This window comes from Sebastes fasciatus, chromosome 10, assembly GCF_043250625.1.
Source record: "Sebastes fasciatus isolate fSebFas1 chromosome 10, fSebFas1.pri, whole genome shotgun sequence".
In the NCBI taxonomy this organism is placed as follows: Eukaryota; Metazoa; Chordata; class Actinopteri; order Perciformes; family Sebastidae; genus Sebastes; species Sebastes fasciatus.
In genome coordinates this window covers 20,184,224-20,205,059 of record NC_133804.1, presented here as the reverse complement: position 1 = coordinate 20,205,059, position 20,836 = coordinate 20,184,224, and the positions used below count along the sequence as shown (strand labels likewise).

Here is a 20,836-nt window from a genome sequence, read left to right as displayed (position 1 = left end):
ATGAAAGCGTTGAATGAAAGCCTACACAGGACCTTAAGGGACAGGATAATGGTGGCACGGAAAGCAGAAAGGAGTAGCAGAAAACAAGGGCGAAGAGAAGACTGAAAGTAATTTTATGGATGTTCCTAGAAGATGGGAAGGAAGTTGAAGCGAACACGAGTGTGAGGAGGATGGATGAAGAGTAGGAGAGGGTAATAAGGAACAGAGGATAATAAGTAAGGCAGTCAGAGAAGGAGGGAGAACGGGAACGTGAAAGAGAAAAAAAGGAGAAAGTAATAAAGTCAGAAAAATCATAAAAAATTACTTTACTTTTCTTTCTTAGTTCTGAATGATCCTTGCCCTACATACGCACTCAAACAGAATGAGATATGTGTACGGGCACGGGTGTGCACGCTTGTGAACGGATCACGCACCGATAACATTACACTCCTTAATTCCTAATTAATCCCTCTAAACTGGATTATGGCGCAGAGCATGACAAGCCCAGGATTCCACCCTTCGCCCTGATGACTGTGTGCGTGTGTGCGTGTGTGCGTGTGTGCGTGTGTGCGTGTGTGCGTGTGTGTGTAATGTCACTTTACTGTTTTTCAGCTTGAGGTCTCATAAGGCCGGCCCTGTCCTCGCTTACATGATGTTGGGAAATGAAGCTGACTGTCTGCGGTCCCCGATGACACAAACACATTCACTCATTCACTTACACTCTCTCACACACAACGCCTCACGTACACACACACACACAAACGCGCAAGCAGTCCCTAGACTACAGGTCTTGAAACGCTTACGAATTATTGTGGTGAGTGGCAAGAACTCGTAGCATAACTTTACACATTTTTAAGTGAGGACTCATGGGGGATATGTGCTTACTCACATAACAGACACGGGTCCCCTGACACACACACTTGTCCTCGTTTGAAAGCTGCCACACAAACTGCCCCCATGTGATGTTTTATTCTGCGTTACACTGTAGTCTGGAATAAAACCAGAGGGCTTTACAGACACCAGTTCTAATGAATTCATTTTATGTTCTGTTGTACTTTGAAGATGATCGGAGAAGTGTGTTTTATAGCAAAAAAAAGCTTCCATTTCTGTTCGCTCCTGTCTTTTTTGGGGAAACACTTGAGCTATAAACCACCAAGAGTAGACTCTAGGTAGTTAATGTCGTAAGTAAATGGAAAATAAGGAATGTACACAGTTTTTGGATACCTAATTGGATTTAGTACTATTTGATTGATGTAGTAGTGATTGCAGCATGATGCACAAATGTGGGGTTAACACTAGAGTATGACACATACACACAACATATGCTATGACACATGTCATATAACCACAAAATTGTTGTGGAGTTTGAATCTGGCCTTTGTTGCACACCACCCCACCCACTATCTGCACTTCCCATGTTCTCCACATCCAACTTTGGAGTATAACTATCACTTTTGGTAAAAAAAAAAAACATGAATAAAAACGACAGTGAAATCCGACTGCTTTCTGAACCTCGTATGATGGAACGGGCAGAGAGGTAAGAAAACAGACACTTTGCATCAGATAGACACCAGTGCAAATGTTTGTTTTTGTTTTGTAACCATGATTAGACTAGACTGATAGCTGTGAAATGCACAGTATGACCGAGCAGCTAATTCTTTTAACTCAAATGGACTTTCCTTTGCACCCAAAAAGTTAACTCCACTTATCTTCATGTGGTCACTGATGATGAACATGCATAAAAGCAAGAAATGCATGGGCATTTGAGCACATTAGATACACATAATGGCCTCCGGAAGGTCTGGAGAAAAACAAGCTCCATTTGGACCACAACAGTGTGAATTAATAACGTGTAACATATTGTACTGCGTGTTACTGTGCGTACAGCGTTGTGTTTTCTGTGCTCATTAAACCATGCTGGCTGAGAAGATTAGGGAGCAGAAAAGGGAAGTAGTGTGATGGATGGATGGATAGATGGATGGAGGGGGGGTCACAAAGGGATACATGGAGTGTGGTTGGGGGGGAATTAGCATGCTTTCATGCGTTCTACACCTCAGTGGAGCACTATGGGGCTTGTTGATGCCTCTAAGTGCTATGCAGTATTAAGCAGACAATCTCTAAGGAAGCCCGGTGGTATGTGCATGTGTGCGTGTTCTTACTGACCGCTAACTGTGTACAGTTAAGTACTAAGCCTTAAATAACCTATTTGGAGAACAGAAAGAGGAAAGGGAAGTGGAGAGATTCAGCGGAGAGCCAGACATTGTCAGAAGAGCGAGGCATTAAAATGCTTGCTGGGACGTTTTCCACTCCTCAGAGAGGAAAAAGCAGAGAGGAAGGTCTCTGTCCATCTTTTCGCTCACATAGTGTATACTGAGAGGAAAAGGCATGCAGGACACACATGTTGATCAAGTCATCTATTGTTAAGAGCAGCAGTGTCTTGGGATGTCACGAGAACCGATACTTCGGTACAAAGTCGATGCCAAAATTCTGAAAACGGGACGGTACTCGTATTTCTACAGTACCGCAGCTACTGTAAGCTATCGGCGTCTAATATCCAAAAGGATGCAGTAAACTCACTATCGACTTGTCCAGGGGACGCTCTCTATTTTTCCCCGATAACGCTACATTCTGAACAACAAATCTGTGTTTAAATCGGCAGGACGAGAGCTAGTTAACGTAAATTGTTAGTAGCTGGTGGGCAGCACAGTGCTGTGGAGCTAACAGCTAACGTTAACGGAAGTTGCATTGAGTTTCATTATGATGCGTTCAAGCTCTATTCAGAATGAGTATTTGGCGAGGTGAATTATAATGTTATCATGATGTAGTGTTGTAATCTTGTAATATTTAGTTTTTAGCAAGAAACCTGAATAAATACAGTTGTTTGAGGTTTTTAACAGCAATATAAAATAGATATTAGAGAGTGAATTAGGACCTGTTTAACTTCCTAACACTAGCTCAAAGGGGTTTATTGTTTGTTTGTTTTGTGGTATCGAATTGGGTATCGAGAATCATGGAATTTCACTGGTATTGGTATCGACTACTAAATTTCGGTATCGTGACATCCCTAGCGGTGTCATCTCTCCTGCAGCTATAACAGCAGCTAGCAACGCAGTACGTCACTATGACCAGCCTGAACACCTCAACTCTCCGTCCAGCTCTCTCATTTCACCTTTTCTCACTCATATGCTCTCACCGCTAACTTTACTCGCTTTCCCCATTTTACCTCGTCTCAATCTCCATCTCCTCAATCACTCTTGTCGCTTCATGTCTCTCCACCTTTTGATCATTTGTCATTCCTTCATTCCCTCCCTCAGTGCGCTCGTCAGTCGTACACAGATCACTCCTGCCTCTATTCGTCCTTCTCCGAGCCTCATTCATTCTGCGCCTCTCTCCTTCACTCCACCCTCAATAACGCCATCCGTCTTCACGTCTACTGAACCAAGATTAGTCTCCATCCATCTGCATCTTTGACAGTGATCTCTCCTACTTTTTTTTAAAATAGTACCGGCAGGTTTCGAACTTAAGAGTAATTTAACAAGTAAATTAAATAAACAAACAAACAAACTTATTATTAAACCTTACTATTGACAAATACTGATCTAGCAGTCTTGAGTTTCAAAATGCACGTTTAAACCTGCTACTCTAATCCGCCACTGTATGTTAATTTTCAGTTTTTTTCTGGCAAACAATGCAGTGGCCTTCATGTTTGTTTCCTTCAGCTGGCTTCAATCAAGCAGCATACTTGTTATCATCAATCCAGCTCCCAAAAAATTTGCACTTTCCCATAGTGGCGGTAAGCTTTCATCTTTCTTGGGTTAGCCAACTACCTCGTGAGCCAACAAACAACAACATTTTTAGCAACTTTCTCCCATAAAAGCTGCAGCGCTGCATCAAGTGCTACCCACATTTTTCAGAGTCAGGAAGAAAGGGAAAGCAGCATGTTTGTAGTTTGACGCAGGCAGCTTTACAGCCCTGAATATCCTTAAAACATACTGCCAATAACACTGTCATTTTAGATTATTAAAATGAAATTTGCTAGAAAAGAAACTTGTCTTCATATAGAGAATACATCACTCTAATGATTTGAGATGTTTTCAAGGACCGCCAATACTTGATTTATGTTGATTTCATTACTAGTAGTATCATTTGCAATGCTGTTGTGGTCTGTTGCTCTTGCCGTTTTAAATTGCTATATTCTTTGAGGCTAGAAACAAAGAAAACCAGCGAGAAGGTAAAGCTTCAGAGCGAAAAATCAACATGAAACTTTGAAAGCAAAAAAAAAAAAAAAACTCTGGGTTTCTTCAAAAAAACTTTCCAGAACAGACTTAAAAAAAACATTCTTGGAGAGATCTTTAGAAGTCTCTGGCGTACCACTCCATTCACCCAAACAGACAGCAGTTGCTGCTGATGCCAAGTGCATGCACAACAAGTCCTGAAAGGTTCGCTCTGCTCGCTGCACATCTACAGTGTAACGGTTCTAGCATACAAAGCACTTCTAAGCACAATACATACAAAACAAAAGACAGAGACAGTACACATGCAAAACCTGTGACTCGCATTAGTTATAGGTACCGTATGCTTGTTATGAATGCTGTAGTTTAAGCTCAGTTGAAATGGCACTGCTTCAAGTCCTACTTTCTGCCATCACTGCACATTAAGGTTGCACTGTGTCTACACTGACATTTCGTATTCTTGCCCCGAGAGGACCAGGCAGATTTGGGGTTAGGCAGGGATGGTTTTGTGTCTGAAAGTTGTATAAAACAAGCAGACAAATGATTAAAGAATTCATTGGTTTTACTCACACCACAGGCTTTGTTCAAGCTAAGATAGAATTTGTTTGTTTTGTTTGGGTGAAGTCTGACTCCAATTTCCAGGCCCAGTCAAGCTCTACAGCCCCTCTGAGATGGTGCAACTTCAAAGCCCACTCAGATCAATACTTAAAGCAGTATCTCCATTCACATGATGACAAATTACTCATCTGCTTTCTCTCTCTCCTTCTTTTACTGTTAGTCCCTGATGCCCTGCTACCATCACCCTGCTTTGCCAGTCTCAGTTTCACCCTGCAGTTAATCTGCAGGGTGGAGTGATGAGCGCTTGGGGAACCAACGAGAGAAAGATGAAGGAGATGAAGGACGAAGGGCAATGAGAGGAGGGGGGGAATGGGGAATAGGAGTGAGCGATGGCCATGCATTATTGAGCATACAGAGTGGAGTTTTTAGGGGATAAATGTGAAAGCATGTTTAGGGACAACCTTTTCCCTTCTGCCTCCCCCGCCTTCCCCCTTCCTTCATTTCTTGCCCTCCCTCCAACTTTCCTTTCCCCATGAGGATGGCCACATCTCTTATTCAGTGGGGAGGTTAAAAATTCAAAGCTAGGAGGGAGGAGGTGCAGGGAGGAAAGAGAGTACCTGAAAATGGTCAAAATGAAGGAATGTCTTTAGGGAGTTTTCTCAAGTGCTAATCTAGAGAGCTCCTTGCTTTGATTAGGCGCGCGTGTGTGTGTGTGTGTGTGTGCGTGTGTGTGTGTGTGTGTGTGTGTGTGTGTGTGTGTGGTGAGAGGTGGGTGGTGGGAGAGTATGAGGACGGGGGAGGTAGATGAATAGAGAGAGAGAGGAAGCGAGAGCAGGAGAGGGTGTAGACGTACACTTTCATGCGGCGCAGTGTAGTGTAGCACACAGCATGGTGAAAAATTAAGGTGCCTGCAGGGCGAAGCAGAACCCACGTCTCACAGAACACGACACATGCAGATACTGAGTAATGGAGCAAGGGCTTCAGCATTTCAGCATGCAAACACACACACACACACACAGGCATCTATGAATTCAGAGACAAACCAACTATAATTGACCAGCATATACACACACACAGGCATTATTGTACTCACATAAACTACAAGTTCTTGTGCCTACACATCCATGACACAAACACATAAATTGTAGTCCACACGCACACACTGTCGCACGGTTACTGGTAGCAAATTAAGGTCAGAAAGTGGAGCATGGCCTGGTCCACCAAGCTTTGTAAATACCACTGGTGTCGGGTGTAAATGCCACTGGGTTATCCATATTACACACAGCCTCCACAGCTAGGGACCAGGGGACATGTTACCCCAGCGGCAATAAAAGCTGGGCAGGTTACAACACGGACACAGAGCTCACACAAACACACACACCCTAGCCAAGCACAAAGTGCGTGCACACTGCACACACACACACACACACACACACACACACAAGGAAATAAACAAGATAATGTGTAAGAAAGTTGGTACAAGTGTGTGCAAAGTTTGGGTGAAATTGATAGTTTTAATATGTGTGATTGTGCAAGAACCCTGAAGATACGGTCTGAGCCATCAGCATAATGGGGAAGATAGTCTAATAGCACCCTAATAACTCACGAGCTAGCTAACGCGGCATCAGTAGCAGCTTAAGGCTACTGTTAAACAATTCGACTGAGATAGGGGCTTTGGACTTTAAAGGACACTTTCAAATGCCTCTGTTGCCGCCATCCATCTTGCCTTTTCTCATTTTACAGCTTGTTTTATCTTCACCCCCCCTCCACCAGCCTTCCGTCATTTTTCTGGTTCCATCCCTCGTTCATTGTCTCTTTTCATAAGAACCCTTTTATCGGGCGGAGATAAGAGAAGAGAGATGAGGAAATCACGAGAGAGAAGAGGAACGGAGGATGGGAGATGAGGGTTAATGCTCCTATCTTGTCAACTCCATCTTTGAAGTTGTTGCTCTTTACCGCTCCATTTTTTTTATTTATGCTATCAGTGACATCAAAGTGGGCTAAGTCTCCTGTGCGTGTCTATGTGCGTTTGTGTGTGTGTGTGTGTGTGTCACTGCCCTAAGGGATAGGTAGCTAATATTGCAAAAAATAAACACAGAGAGTCGCTGAGGCGGGGAAGCGCAGCCATCCACAGTCAATCTGCACTTTTAGCTGCGCCGCACTTTGACTTTTTCTTCTCTTCTCTTTATCTCTCCCCCCGTTCTCATGATTAACACGCTTTCTAATCATAGACACAGCCTCAGTATGACTTCCCTTCCTCAACCTATCAATGTGAAAGTTAAAGCACCTCTACCTCCACGAACACTTTGACACCTCAGTGACGCAGGCACTCACACATGTAAGTCCACACACACACACACACACACACACACACACAAAGCATACATATATAAGAAATACAGGAGGGGGAGGAAAAGGAGTATGCTGCTGTTACCAAGAGGAGCAAAACAGGAAGGAAGAGTGGGTGGAAGGAGTGTAGGTGTGCATACATATATCCCTTCATCCCCACATCCTTCCATCTCTGTTCATGTTTTTTTTTTCCCTCTTGGCCTGGGTGAAAAGAGACAGAATCACGAACACTGGGGATACTTAGCATCTGTAACAAGCTTTTGAGTTTATCAGCCAATCCCTCAATTAAAGACACACACTCAAAGATTACACACACACACACACACATACATACATACACACACATACACACAGAGGTTGTCTCAGTCCCTGCACAGCTGTCATATCACTGGGAACATTGAAATGGTAATGGTGTTAGGATGAGACACTGGAACACTGGCTGGCTGGCTGGCTGGCTGGCTGGCTGACCGACTGGCTGGTTGGGAGAGGAGCCGAGTGAAGCAAAGAAAGCCTATTCCGTTTAAAAACAGGATAATCTCCAGGAAAGAGAAAAGGCAGCAAGGAGATTAGGCACACACAGCGGTAATGCTCCGGCATGAGTACACTTAGCTCATTTGCATGTAAAACAGAGGAGAGAGATATAACGAGGGAGGGATGGAATGAAGAGAATGAGCGGGACAAAAGCGTGTGTGAGTGTGTGTGTGAGCGCGCTTTACATGTGTATGCATAAGTGTACGCTTCTGCTTGTGCATGTGAGTGAGCTGTTGCATTTGGCAGTGAGAGCCAATGTGAGCGCACGCAGATGTGTTTGAACCTGATAAGGCCTGATGAATGAGCGGCGTTTTGCGGCTGTTCCTCAACCATAAAGAGACGGTGAATGAGGGAACGCTTGCTATTGCCGCACTGAGAATACACACCGAGGCTTAGGGAGCGAGCAGAGCCAACCTAATGCAACGCTACTGTTGAGGGCTTAAGAGGTATAGTTAGGATTTCAACTTAAGCACTGGTACACATAAATGTACACACACACACACACACACAACACGAGCTATAAACATCAAATCTTTCATTTACAGGTCATACCTGCATGTTGAAATGCCAGTCTATATATGAGCTATAGGTGCCGTTTCGATTTACGTCTCTCACAGACAGCACTGTGCAGACTCATAGTTATCCAATTGTGCGGTCATTTGTTGTTGGCAAAAAGGTGGGGGTGGAGAGGGGAGAGAAAATAGGTAAGTGGAGAAATGGCTGCATCCAGAAATGGAACGAACAAGAGAATAGAAGGAAAGAATAGTATGATATTTTTCCCAGCTCTTTCTACAGCATTAGTGACCCTTGCATTAACCTGCTTCTCTTTCTACGGCCCGAGCCTGAACACTGCATGATTTATTAACAAGGACTGCTTCTGTGCGCTACACAAGTACAAACATACACACACACAGATATACACACACGCTCACAAGAGAACTTAAAAACACGTCACACACAAGCTTTTTAAAGCCAATACTAATTTAGCACAAGCGCGCACAAACACTCTTACGGCTTAATAAAGTGTGCCCATTCCTCATTTAGTCATCTAAGTGCTTTATTAGTACATATTCTAAACAGTCTCCGGAGACTGCAGCTCCGAGTCTACACATCCCATAAACTGTTATCTAAAACTCCCCCTTAATTATGCACAATCATGCACGCAAATGTACGCACAAACACACACACAACTCACAAATGTTTCTTGGCAGTGACCTAGAGGGGATCCAACAGTGGAAAAACAAACATCTTCTAGAAGTGGGTTGTGTGGGGATTATGAAACTGGGATGGAAGAGGAGGAGGAGGAGGAGGAGGAGATGAAGGGAGGCAAGAAAGGAGACCATTGAAGTAAAAAGCTGTGTCATCCCCTTTCTCACCTGTGGTCATTTCCAACTAAAACTTAATTTATCAGGCCTGTCAAATGCGGAGCAGACACCAGACTGCATTATTTTTTCACGTGATTGATGATGATTTCACGTGTATTGTCTATGAACTGTGCCTCATGAATGACTAAAGGGTAAATCTACAGTACAGTGTCAATATATCACACAGCTGACATTTTTTGCAACAGCCCAGTAATCAGTCTGCTGGAATTAAAAAATTAAAACAGTGCCAGGAGACATGTGTTTGCCTAAGTTATTTCATTAGTATGGAAATATTCCTTTGGCTGACAATGACCTTGAGCCAGTGTACTGTAACAAAAACAAGTCACCAAATGTTGTGAACTCGGTTTAGCAGAAGATGTAACGACCTAATCAACAACACTGCGCCATAATTCTCCGTGCCTCTTGGTGCTAATATATGACATATCGCACCCCTTTAACTGATTGGTGTACAACCTGAGAGAGGCCCCAGGCAAGCATGAGCACACACACACACATATACACGCACACACGGCACTTTCGTGCTGATTGGTGGCTCATTAAGGTGAAAAGTGAATGGAACAGACCTAAGAGGAAACACAAATACACGTACATGCACACACGTACCTACAGAGAAGGAAATTGATTTCTTGAGAACACAGGGAGATCAAAAGGCTTATTATAATTGGTTTGTAAATGTGGTTGAGCTCACCCACCCACTCTCTCTCTCGAGCACATACACCAGCGTACAGGCACCCTTGCACTGACAAACATGTATTCATCTGCAATAAACTTGTCTGTATTTTGTAGGAAGCGAATGTGATATGGGAAGGTGCTGTTGCATGTGGTGGGGGGGGGGATCTCCACCAGAAAAGAAAAATGAGGTCGCCGTGCTACAACAGACCACAGAAACACAGCAACAGAGACCGAGATACAGGAGAGGGACGGGTGTAAAGGCTGGAGAATTGGGATATGAAAATGATCCTCACATTATGAGGATTAATAATCATATATGCTCCTGGCCCTTTCTCTCCTTTTCTCTCCCGAATCAAATTAATCACCACCGTTCCCCCTAGCCCAGCCTTTCCCTCTGCTCGCTCTTCTTTTTTTTCCACCCTCCTCCTCCTCCTCATCTCCCTCTCTCTCATTCTTTTGCTAATTGGGCTATCTGAGGTGCCGACTTCAAAAGGCACCTGCTATCAAACACAGTCTGAAAAAAGGAGAAAAGGACAGTTCAGGATATCTACACCCATATTAGATGAACAGGGTATGAATTCTAGCCTCGTGCACTTTCCAAAAAATGGGTAACCACATAAAAATGACCCGTTTTTGGATTCTGTTCACGTGTTATTATCGATAGTTATTATTATTATTATCATTATTATTAGTATTAAAAGAAAGAGTGAACAAAACAAATACTAAAAAGAAGAAAGCAGACATAAGCACTTCAAAGTGAGGAATTGAGAACCAGTAGCTTAAGGGAGAATGTGGGGATAAGCTTGCCGTCTGAAACCTTAAACACTACACTACACTACACTAACCGCTTTACAGCCACACATACTCGCTCATCTAAACAATTTGGGTGTTTACAATTGCAAATAGTCATTTCAGTTCTCTGATTATAAGCCCTGACAACCGCAAAGCACAACAATGGAAAAAAATAATCTTTTCCACACGTCTGCAGGAAGAAGATAGCAGAATAATAACATGGTCTCTCCGTTACAAGTATCGCAGTAAAATTTGGCTAGTTACGTCATAATTAGGGCTGTCAATGAAATGTCAATGAAAATATATTATCACAATTGATCACATGATTGTCCATGATTAATTGCGATTAATCACACATTTTTTATCTGTTCAAAATGTACCTTAAAGGGAGATTTGTCAAGTATTTAATACTCATATCAACATGGGAGTGGTCAAATATGCTTGTTTTATGCAGATGCATATATATATATGTATTATTGGAAATCAATTGGCAACAGAAAACAATAACAAATATTGTCCACAAGCCCTCACAGGTACTGCATTTAGCATAAAAAAATATGCTCAAATCATAACATGGCAAACTGCAGCCCAACAGGCAACAACAGCTGTCAGTGTGTCAGTGTGCTGACTTGACTATGACTTGCCCCAAACTGCACCTGATTGTCATAAAGTGGGCATGTCTGTAAAGGGGAGACTTGTGGGTACCCATAGAACCCATTTTCATTCACACATCTAGAGGTCAGAGGCTAATGGACCCCTTTGAAAATGGCCATGACAGTTTTTCCTCGCCAAAATTTAGCATAAGTTTGGCGCGTTATCTTCGTAGTAACTTCACTCTAGCTTTAAAACTGAGCCCGCTACAACCTAAAAATCACAAGTTGCGTCAATGCGTTAAAGAAATTAGTGGCGTTAAAACAAATCTGCGTTAACGTGTTATTATCGTGTTAACTTTGACAGCCCTAGTCATAATAAATTAATGTGAATGCCAAGCTGTACCATTGTCATCAAGCTGTACAGATGTACAGTGTAACAAGTCTGAGCTCCCAGTGGTGGTGCAATTTCTGAAAACCTTGAAAGTTTGCATCCTCAATAAGCCAACTCTATTTATTGACCGACTATATAATGCATACTTCTCATTTCCCATGTTGACAGCTTAATTTTGAATTTCCATCGGGGCAAATAAGATGTTGAGCAGTAGAGTACTACTAACGGTGGTCGATTGGCTGCAATGGTTGTTCGCAAGGCAAGTTAAGTAGTTTGAGAGGAGAAAGGTGAAACGTCTTGAGGTGAAGAAGGCTCGGCTGGAATAAATCAAGCAAGGTGAAGCTTTTCTCAAATAGTAGTCTGGGCATGTTGTACTCTTGCCTGACCTCAGAACCACTGTTGAAAAATGTACTCAATGCAGGAATACAATTGTATCAGGCAGAAGGAAGTCTGTGAGTGTATGTGAAGTTAATAGATCGGATGCATTACTATATTTAAAAAAAACACAACAAAGAAATCAACCAAACACCACAGAATTTAGGAAACTTTTAGGAAATGCTCTATAATAGATTTGCTGTAGAAGCTAATAGATTCTTTACACATACATATACAAATCAAAAATTGATGCTCGGTGTCTGATAACAGCTTCAGTGCCTTATGGGGATGCCTACTGAAGTAGGATTTCACACGATCTGCTCTTGTTAAGGGAAAATCCATCTTAACATAACAAAAGTAATATCACTTAAACTAATAACAATAAAGGTTTTAATTATCATCTCTGCAGTTTGTCCAGGATTTGTTTAGTTAAATTCGGACATGCTAAACAGCTGAAGGGAAATAGGAGCATGAAAAAGAACTGGTCTGAGAGAAAACAGGTTGAGATACATAGCTAGAGATATACTGTACACACTGAAAATGGAAATAACTACATAGATAAACAGCTAAATATAAAATATATGTACACTTGTGTTTGCGTCAAAGTGTGAAATCGTGTCCATGAGAGCCATGTGCAGCCAGAGGACGTGTCTCCAACCATCAGCTCTTTGCTCTTCCAACGAGCCTCAGAGGTCAACACCCCTGACCCTGAGCACGCTGCCACCCCCCCCCCCGCACGGCTTTTTTCTGTGTGGGTGTGTGCGTGTGTGCTACCCAAGCAGTGCTGCTGGGCAGCTGATGGAGAGGAAGAAGAAAGGTCAGGAAGGGTCAGCGGTGGCTCGATGTGTTGCCTTTATGTTTGCTGGGTAACGAGGAATGGGAGGCGCAAGAGGAGGAGGAGGAACAGGAAGATGAGGAAGAGTGAAGCTGGGCTTCCAGAGGTGAGGGATTAGGAGAAGGAGAGGGAGGTCAGGAGGAATGCATTACGCCTTGAGCGGTGTGTTTAAGCAAGAGAAGGAAGGACAAGGGGTGAAGGGTCAATCTGCACAAGCAGAGCTGGTTGCTTATTGGACATGTATGCATGCACAGACACACAGACATGTCCTGTATACACAACACAGTGTGGATTAAACCACACATGCGCACCCGCAAAAACATAAGATGCTTACACAACAGCTCAATAAAATCCCAATTCTGTTTTGAAGAATGTGTTATTCCTAACTACCAAACTTCAACAGATTCAAGAAACACACACATACAGAGTAATAAACCTATTATGGACCTGGTCTCTCTCTCTCTCTCACACACATACAGTACATCCACACAGGCAGACATACAGACAGGTGTGGGGCTATGAAAAGGCCACGGTGTCTTTATAGTCAGCTCTCAGAAAAGGTTATTAGACATCAACCGGAACAGGCGGCTGTCTCAGCCAATAAAAAGTGGAGGAGTGGGTGCACGGGCCAAGGGGGTGGAGGGGTCAAATCAAGGAGTGACAGGCGAACGTTAGGACTCGCCATACAGGTGAATGCAGATGGGACAGCTGCCAGCACTGACATTTAACTGACATCAACAGCTAGCATCAGCCATGTGTGCATGCGCACTTCTGTTTATGTATATGACATGAGCAAGAGTCAGTGTGTGTGTGTGTCTGAATCTGAAGGTCAGATAGAATTATATACACACCCACACACACTGTCTGTCTGTGATTTCCTGGTGTCCTGGATATGATATGAATATGGAGGAGTTAGAGCAGAAGGCTCAGTGACACTGGGACAAGGTGATAGGAGTGGACAGGTGTGCGTGTGCGAGCGTACGCCCGTGTGTCAGCGCTTTGTGCCAGGACAGCAGGTGGCTAGTCAAAGGACATCAGTGACCTTCTCCTTATCCCTCCCTCCACCCTCCTCTCTTTGTCCATCTCTCCTCCTGTCCCCCAAGTCCCAATTCATCTCACCCGGCCGGCGCTCTGTCTCCGCACAACAAGTCACGGGCACGTTGAGGAGATGAACACATACACAAACACATCTGTGGGTGGTTTATTCATGAACTTGTGTGAGATGCTGTTTTGACACGGTGTTGCTGAATAATGTAAATGTGCAGCGTGTCCTCCAAGCAGAGGAGGAGAAGGGTGAGGAAGGCTGGAGAGGATGTGTGAAAAAAGAACTAAATGGAAGTGTGTGTGTGATATTCTTACCTTTAGTGGCTGATGGAGGCAGAGGAGGAGGATTGAAATAGACATGGAACCGGGGAGAGAGGGGAGGGATGTGGGAGAGGCGAGAAAGACATTGCTCATTACTGTGAAACACAACATGATAACAGCAAGTAGTAAAAACACACAAGCTACACACTCACTCTTTGTCTGTGAGGAGAAGGCCAGGGTGAGTTTGGCAAAGAGCTCATTGTTTTCAAATTGGTCCTCTTTTGCCTTGGTCCAGAAACTATTCTCAGAGAGGTCCTCAGGTGAGATCTAAGAGAGAGAAACGCCAGCATGTGCAGAGAGAGAAAGAGGGAGAGAGGGAGAGATAAAAATGAAGGAGAGAGAGATGTATTGTATCTGTTAGATAACCGTATCATCAAATTGACTCAATTTTCCCAAAATGGTCATCTGTGCACCTGGCAAACAATGAGATGAGCGGATAAAGTAGTCGGCAGAACAAAAGAAACAGCCGGGCTGTAAAAGGAAGAGGCAGGGGTATGATAGTAGAGGGAGTAGAGAAGGGTGAAGGAAGGAAGGAAGGAAGGCACAAAGAGGAAAGAAAGAGGAGGAAACAGGTAGTTATTTTCTCTAATCTTCGCACACTGTCTCTACCACAAAGCATCTGGAGCGTCACACACACAAATGCTTTCTTCAACCCTTACTCTCTTCTGTATCCCTCCCTTTGTCTTGGTGTTGCTCTCCCGCTCTCTATTCTGGTCACAAGTCACAATTAACTTTGTATGGTTTTCCTTCACTTTCCGAGTGTTCTCATTAAAGGAAAAGAGAAAAGAGAGAAAGTGAAACAGAAAGAGGTAGAGGGAAAGCAGTGGTAGTAAATTTACAGATATCAGTCCTTTCATTATGGACAAAGCCTCAGGGATGGCAGCGTAGGACGGAAAAGACAGAGAGTAGGGAAAGGAAATGTGATATGGGGATGAGCTGAAGGAGCAAGAAAGAAAAGCAAGAGAGCACGCAAAAAGGAGGATGAGACCGAGCCAGGGAGAAAAAAAAGTTAATTTAAATTACAAAAGAATACTGTCCTTTCTAGCAGCAATTTAATTATCTTTCAGTGGCGCAGTTAAAAGAAGAAGGCTTATTAAAAAGCAATTTCTGTGACATCCTCGTCAAACACTCTCACCAGCCTGAGAGAGAGAGGGAGAGAGAGGGAGAGAGAGAGAGAGAGAGAAGCTAAATGCTGATGAAGTCTGCTGAAGCCATTAAACAGTAGCTTTAGGCTAAAGAAAGACAGAGGGCCGTTTTGATGTTTTAACCATCACAGATGAGAGGGTGGAGAAGAACATGAAGCACATAGTCATGAGATACACGTATGCATTCAAGTCACTTTAGGTCAGAATCTCACCATTAAAAGCTCCATCTCACATTTCTTTCACACTGTTGCACACACTAAAGAACACCCTGAGCTATTTCCAATACTATTGTAAAACTTAACACAGTAAAGTACATACAAACTTTAAATTACATTAGAATGATTTACAATAAAATCCCTCCCTGTTTTTACATGGGCATTATGCTCATGTGATAATGAGGAGCTGAAATGCAATATGTTATATTAGCTGACAACCGCCTCATCAACACTGGCGTAATTTTTGGCATCAAGACAGATTGTCACAATAACAAGCAGATGCAACTTCTTCTAATTGAAAAAAAAAAAATAAAAAAAAAAATAAGTTGAGAAGTTTCTCGAGATGCTGTTGCAGGAAGTACCAACCAAAAATGACTGAATATATGGCCTATCAAGCATTCAAACTAAGTATTCAAGCCAAGTATCTACATGGTGTTATATAAAGTGTTAAATCAGTGATTCTTAAAGTGGGATCCAGGGACCCCTAGAGATCTGTGGCACTCTGTCAGGGGGGCCGCAAAATAATTTGCTCTAAATTTTAAAATTGTGCCGTATTATTAAAAAGTGCATATCTACAGATGGGGACCATTTGCACCAATAAAACAAGCATATTATGTCCATTATTCACACCCACGCTGATATGATTGTGACACACAGCAATGAGTTCATTATTTTTAAGTTGAAGCCCTTACTGAAAGTCAGCTTTAGACTGGTAAATTCAAATATCTGGATTTATTAGGACTATGCCAGTCTTGCTACTAAGATCCATTACTTGAAATGTAGGTTATAAATGCTGTCAAGTTCAGTCCAAATGCAATGTGAATAATATCACAGTGGTATTAACATTCAATAACATTGCAAATTTCCCCATTGTGGGACTAATAAAGGATTATCTCATCTTATCTTAACATGATTCAATTGAAATGCATTTCTGTTTCTCACTATGAAACAGGTCTGAAGTATTTAGGGTGAAATAGAAAAACGAATGGTTCCAATGGCATCTAAGAATACAAATAAAAGTAAGCATACACTAAATCGGTGTTATGATTAAGAGGGGGTCCTTGGAAATTTGTCTCCCCTGTAAGGGGTCCCTGGCCCCAAAAAGTTTGATAACCCCCGAGTTAAAACATAAGAGAAATGAAAAAACGTAGAACATAAATTTGAATAAGCAAGAAAATTGCACATTTCTTTTTTCCACAATATTTTTACATCACCAGGTAACTAAATAACTGACAATTTTATTTTCACTCTTTGAAAATTGATAATGTATTGAACCATCTATCGTAGGACTGACCTTGCTCCAGTTGGCTCTCTTCAGCTGGACCTCGGGCTTGTACTCCTTCTTAGGCTGGAGCCCAAAAGGCAGTGTGGGTGCTGCGGGGGCACCCCAGCCCCCCATGCCAAATGGTGGAGGTGGAGGCATGCCTGGGGCCGGTGGTGGAGGAGGCATACCAGGAAACCCAGGCAGTGGTGGTGGTGGTGGAGGTCCCATCCCAGGTAAAGGTGGAGGGGGTGGTGGTCCCATCATGCCAGGGAGGGGCGGGGGTGGTGGAATTCCTGACATGCCAGGGAGGGGTGGCGGTGGTGGAATTCCGGCCATGCCTGGTAAAGGAGGTGGGGGAGGAATACCGGCGTGACCCGGTAAAGTAGGTGGGGGACCAAACATGCTTGCATGGCCTGGTAGGGGTGGGGCCGGAGGTGGAGGGGGCATACCTGCATTTTGGCCAGGGAGAGGAGGGGCAGGTGGTGGAGGGGGCACACCGGGTGTTGGCACAGGAACAGTAACCGTGACAACTTTGGTCTTGGCCTCTTTCAGATCTTTAGACAGCTTTTCATTCTGCAGGGAAGAAAGGATACAGTATGTTATCATAAATATTGATTGAATTGAAAATTAGGGCTGTCAACCTGATAATAACGTGTAAACACAAATTATTTTTAACGCCACTAATTTCATTAACACATTAACGCAACTTGCAATTTTTAGGTCGTAGTGGGTTGAGTTTTAAAGCTAGAGTGAAGATTACCTAAGGAATACATTGGTAGCAACCATGTCCACTACCGTGGCGCAAAGGAGGCTAAATAACATTCCAAACTTGCACCAAATTTTGGCAAGAAAAAACTGGCATGGCCAAGGGGTCCCTTGACCTCTGACCTCTAGATATGTGAATGAAAATGGGTTCTATGGGTACCCACGAGTCTCCCCTTTACAGACATGCCCACTTTATGATAATCACATGCAGTTTGGGGCAAGTCATAGTCAAGTCAGCACACTGACAGCTGTTGTTGCCCGTTGGGCTTGAGTTTGCCATGTTATGATTTGAGCATATTTTTATGCTAAATGCAGTACCTGTGAGGGTTTCTGGACAATATTTGTCATTGTTTTGTGTTGTGAATTTATTTCCATTAATAAATATATACATACATTTGCATAAAGCAAGCATATTTGTCCACTTCCATGTTGATAAGTGTATTAAATACTTGACAAATCTCCCTTTAAGGTACATTTTGAACAGATAAAAATGTGTGATTAATTTGCAATTAATCAGGATCAACTATGGACAATCATGCCATTAAACGCGATTAAATATCTTAATTGATTGACAGACCTAATTAAAATACTACTGGACATACTAATGTAAATCTTCACACCATATACAGTAATTTATCATATTGGCATAAGTTGACTGTATATCCATCCATCCATCCATCCATCTTCAACCGCTTATCCGGGATCGGGTCGCGGGGGCAACAGCTCCAGCAGGGGACCCCAAACTTCCCTTTCCCGGGCCACATTAACCAGCTCTGACTGGGGGATCCCGAGGCGTTCCCAGGCCAGAGTAGAGATATAATCTCTCCACCTAGTCCTGGGTCTTCCCCGTGGTCTCCTCCCAGCTGGTCGTGCCTGGAACACCTCCCAAGGGAGGCGCCCAGGAGGCATCCGTGCTAGATGCCCGAACCACCTCAACTGGCTCCTTTCGACGCAAAGGAGCCAGGACTCTACTCCGAGTCCCTCACGGATGACTGAGCTTCTTACCCTATCTCTAAGGGAGACGCCAGCCACCCTCCTGAGGAAACCCATTTCGGCCGCTTGCACCCGCGACCTCGTTCTTTCGGTCATGACCCAACCCTCATGACCATAGGTGAGAGTAGGAACGAAGATTGAACGGTAGATCGAGAGCTTTGCCTTCCGGCTCAGCTCTCTTTTCGTCACAACGGTGCGGTAAAGCGAATGCAATACCGCCCCTGCTGCTCCGATTCTCCGACCAATCTCACGTTCCATCGTCCCCTCACTCGCGAACAAGACCCCGAGATACTTAAACTCCTTCACTTGGGGTAAGGACTCATTCCCTACCCGGAGTAGGCAAACCACCGGTTTCCTGCTGAGAACCATGGCCTCAGATTTAGAGGTGCTGATTCTCATCCCGACTGCGTCACACTCGGCTGCGAACCGATCCAGTGAGTGCTGGAGGTCGCAGACCGATGATGCCAACAGGACCACATCATCTGCAAAAAGCAGCGATGAGATCCTCAGCACACCGATCTGCAAACCCTCCTCCACCCAACTACGCCTCGATATCCTGTCCATGAATATCACGAACAGGATTGGTGACAAAGCGCAGCCCTGGCGGAGGCCAACCCCCACCGGAAACGAGTCCGACTTATTGCCGAGGATCCGAACACAGCTCTCGCTTTGGGCGTACAGGGATTGGATGGCCCTGAGAAGTGCCCCCCTCACCCCATACTCCCGCAGCACCCCCCACAGTATCTCCCGGGGGACCCGGTCATATGCCTTCTCCAAGTCCACAAAACACATGTAGACTGGATGGGCATACTCCCAGGCCCCCTCCAGGATCCTTGCGAGAGTGAAAAGCTGGTCCGTTGTTCCACGGCCAGGACGGAATCCGCATTGTTCCTCTTCGATCTGAGGTTCGACTATCGGCCGACTGTATATTGTTTATTTATTGAATTGACATTAATGTTGTATAGCTTTGGCAATCACCACCATTTCCAATGAATAGCCATGCCAACAGAGTGATTAGATTTGAGAGAAAAAAAGTAGAACAAAAGAGGGGAAAGAGCGATATAGAGAGGGATTAAAGCCTGGGCAGGATTGAGTTTTGGGAGAGATGGGGAGAGAATGGAGGACAAGGCGCAACATAACAGGGGGGAATTAAGTCCACAGAGGAATTCAAAAGAAAAAAGTTTTAAAGAGGAGGACAAACTTCTAAATTAGAAGTGAGGGTGAAATCATTTTTTTTATGTCAACACTGAAAGACTAATCTCAGTATTTACATCAGCGAGGTGCCAATTCTTGAGAAAACTGTCCAAGTCATTAAAGTCAGCCAGCTAATACTGGCCTATGAGAGAGGACTGGGCTTTGAATGGGGATGTACTTTATGTGATTTAAAGCGTACAAGTAATGAGAATTTCTTTGTACTGTATGTGTTCTTAGGTGTGTAAACGGTGTGAGTGTCTGTATGCGGCGTAACAAATTGTTTGTGTCGTTTCCTCGGACTTTGAAAAGAAGACAGTAACAGACATAAAGGGCCTCCGAGGCAGGCTTTCTTAGTGAGGCAGCAGATGAAGAGTTGGGCACCGCATCACACGGAGGGAGAGCGAGAGATCTCTACATGTGAAGAAATCTTCGATGGGCAGCGCCTCAAACACAGAAAAAGTGAGCCATCTTAGTATGAGAAGCTTGTCTGATGCCTGGCTGGTGATGCCGTTCATGCGTTGGACAACTGTGTGTGCATATGCGTGTTTGGGCTTTCGCGTGGTGAGACGATGACTCTGCTGGCATCCGCCGCTTTGGATGAAGCTCATTTTGGAGTCTGTGTAGTTCTCTTAGTGACAGACACACACACATAGAGCAACATCTTCATGTGGTCATGAGCACACATGCACAGAGGCAGACTGTTCTGGGTCACTTGGTGTGTTTGTGAGTTTGGGTGTCACTGTGAGGCAGAGTCCAGCTGGTGTGGCAGCAGGACACTGACAGCTAAACAATCCTCATCTTTGCCTCCCTACTGTATGAGTGTACACACACACACACATACATACACACACATACACACAAAACACCATGCGTGTGTATCTTGGCCTTAAAAAATTCTGTTTGTTCCATCTCCATCCTTTCACTTTCTTCATCTTTCTTCTCCCTTTAGTCACTCTTTATACTCCCATTCCACCACTTTCCACGTTTTTATTGAGTTTCTTAATCTCTGAAGGATTTGGCTTCTCACGATATCCTTTTACTTTTTTTTTTTTTTTTACTTTTTCCAAGCAGTTGGCCATTTAAGGCCAGGGGGCTTCTGTGTTTGTGTGGGTGTGCATAGATGTTGGACAACTTTTTGGTGCTTCGACTTCTGCAATATTGTATTTATCTAAGCCTCAAAATATTTGACTGAGAACGCTATAT

At 43.8% G+C, this 20,836-nt stretch overlaps 1 protein-coding gene across 4 annotated transcripts in view; it reads right to left on the bottom strand.

The window, feature by feature from the left end:
• The window catches only part of diaph1 (diaphanous related formin 1), a 114,149-nt gene that overhangs the window by 45,947 nt on the left and 47,366 nt on the right, over positions 1-20,836 (bottom strand). For 3 of the 4 annotated variants that reach the window (XR_012595608.1, XR_012595610.1, XM_074648843.1), the window contains 2 exons: positions 16,712-17,254; positions 14,210-14,324 (listed from right to left, as the gene is read on the bottom strand). Coding sequence is in view for 1 of the 4 variants with exons in the window: in XM_074648843.1 (XP_074504944.1) it covers positions 14,210-14,324; positions 16,712-17,254 (658 nt within the window). In the remaining 3 variants the exon portion in view is untranslated. Of the gene's footprint in view, positions 1-14,203; positions 14,325-16,711; positions 17,255-20,836 lie in introns of all 4 variants that reach the window. The other variant, XR_012595609.1, reaches the window with a different exon arrangement.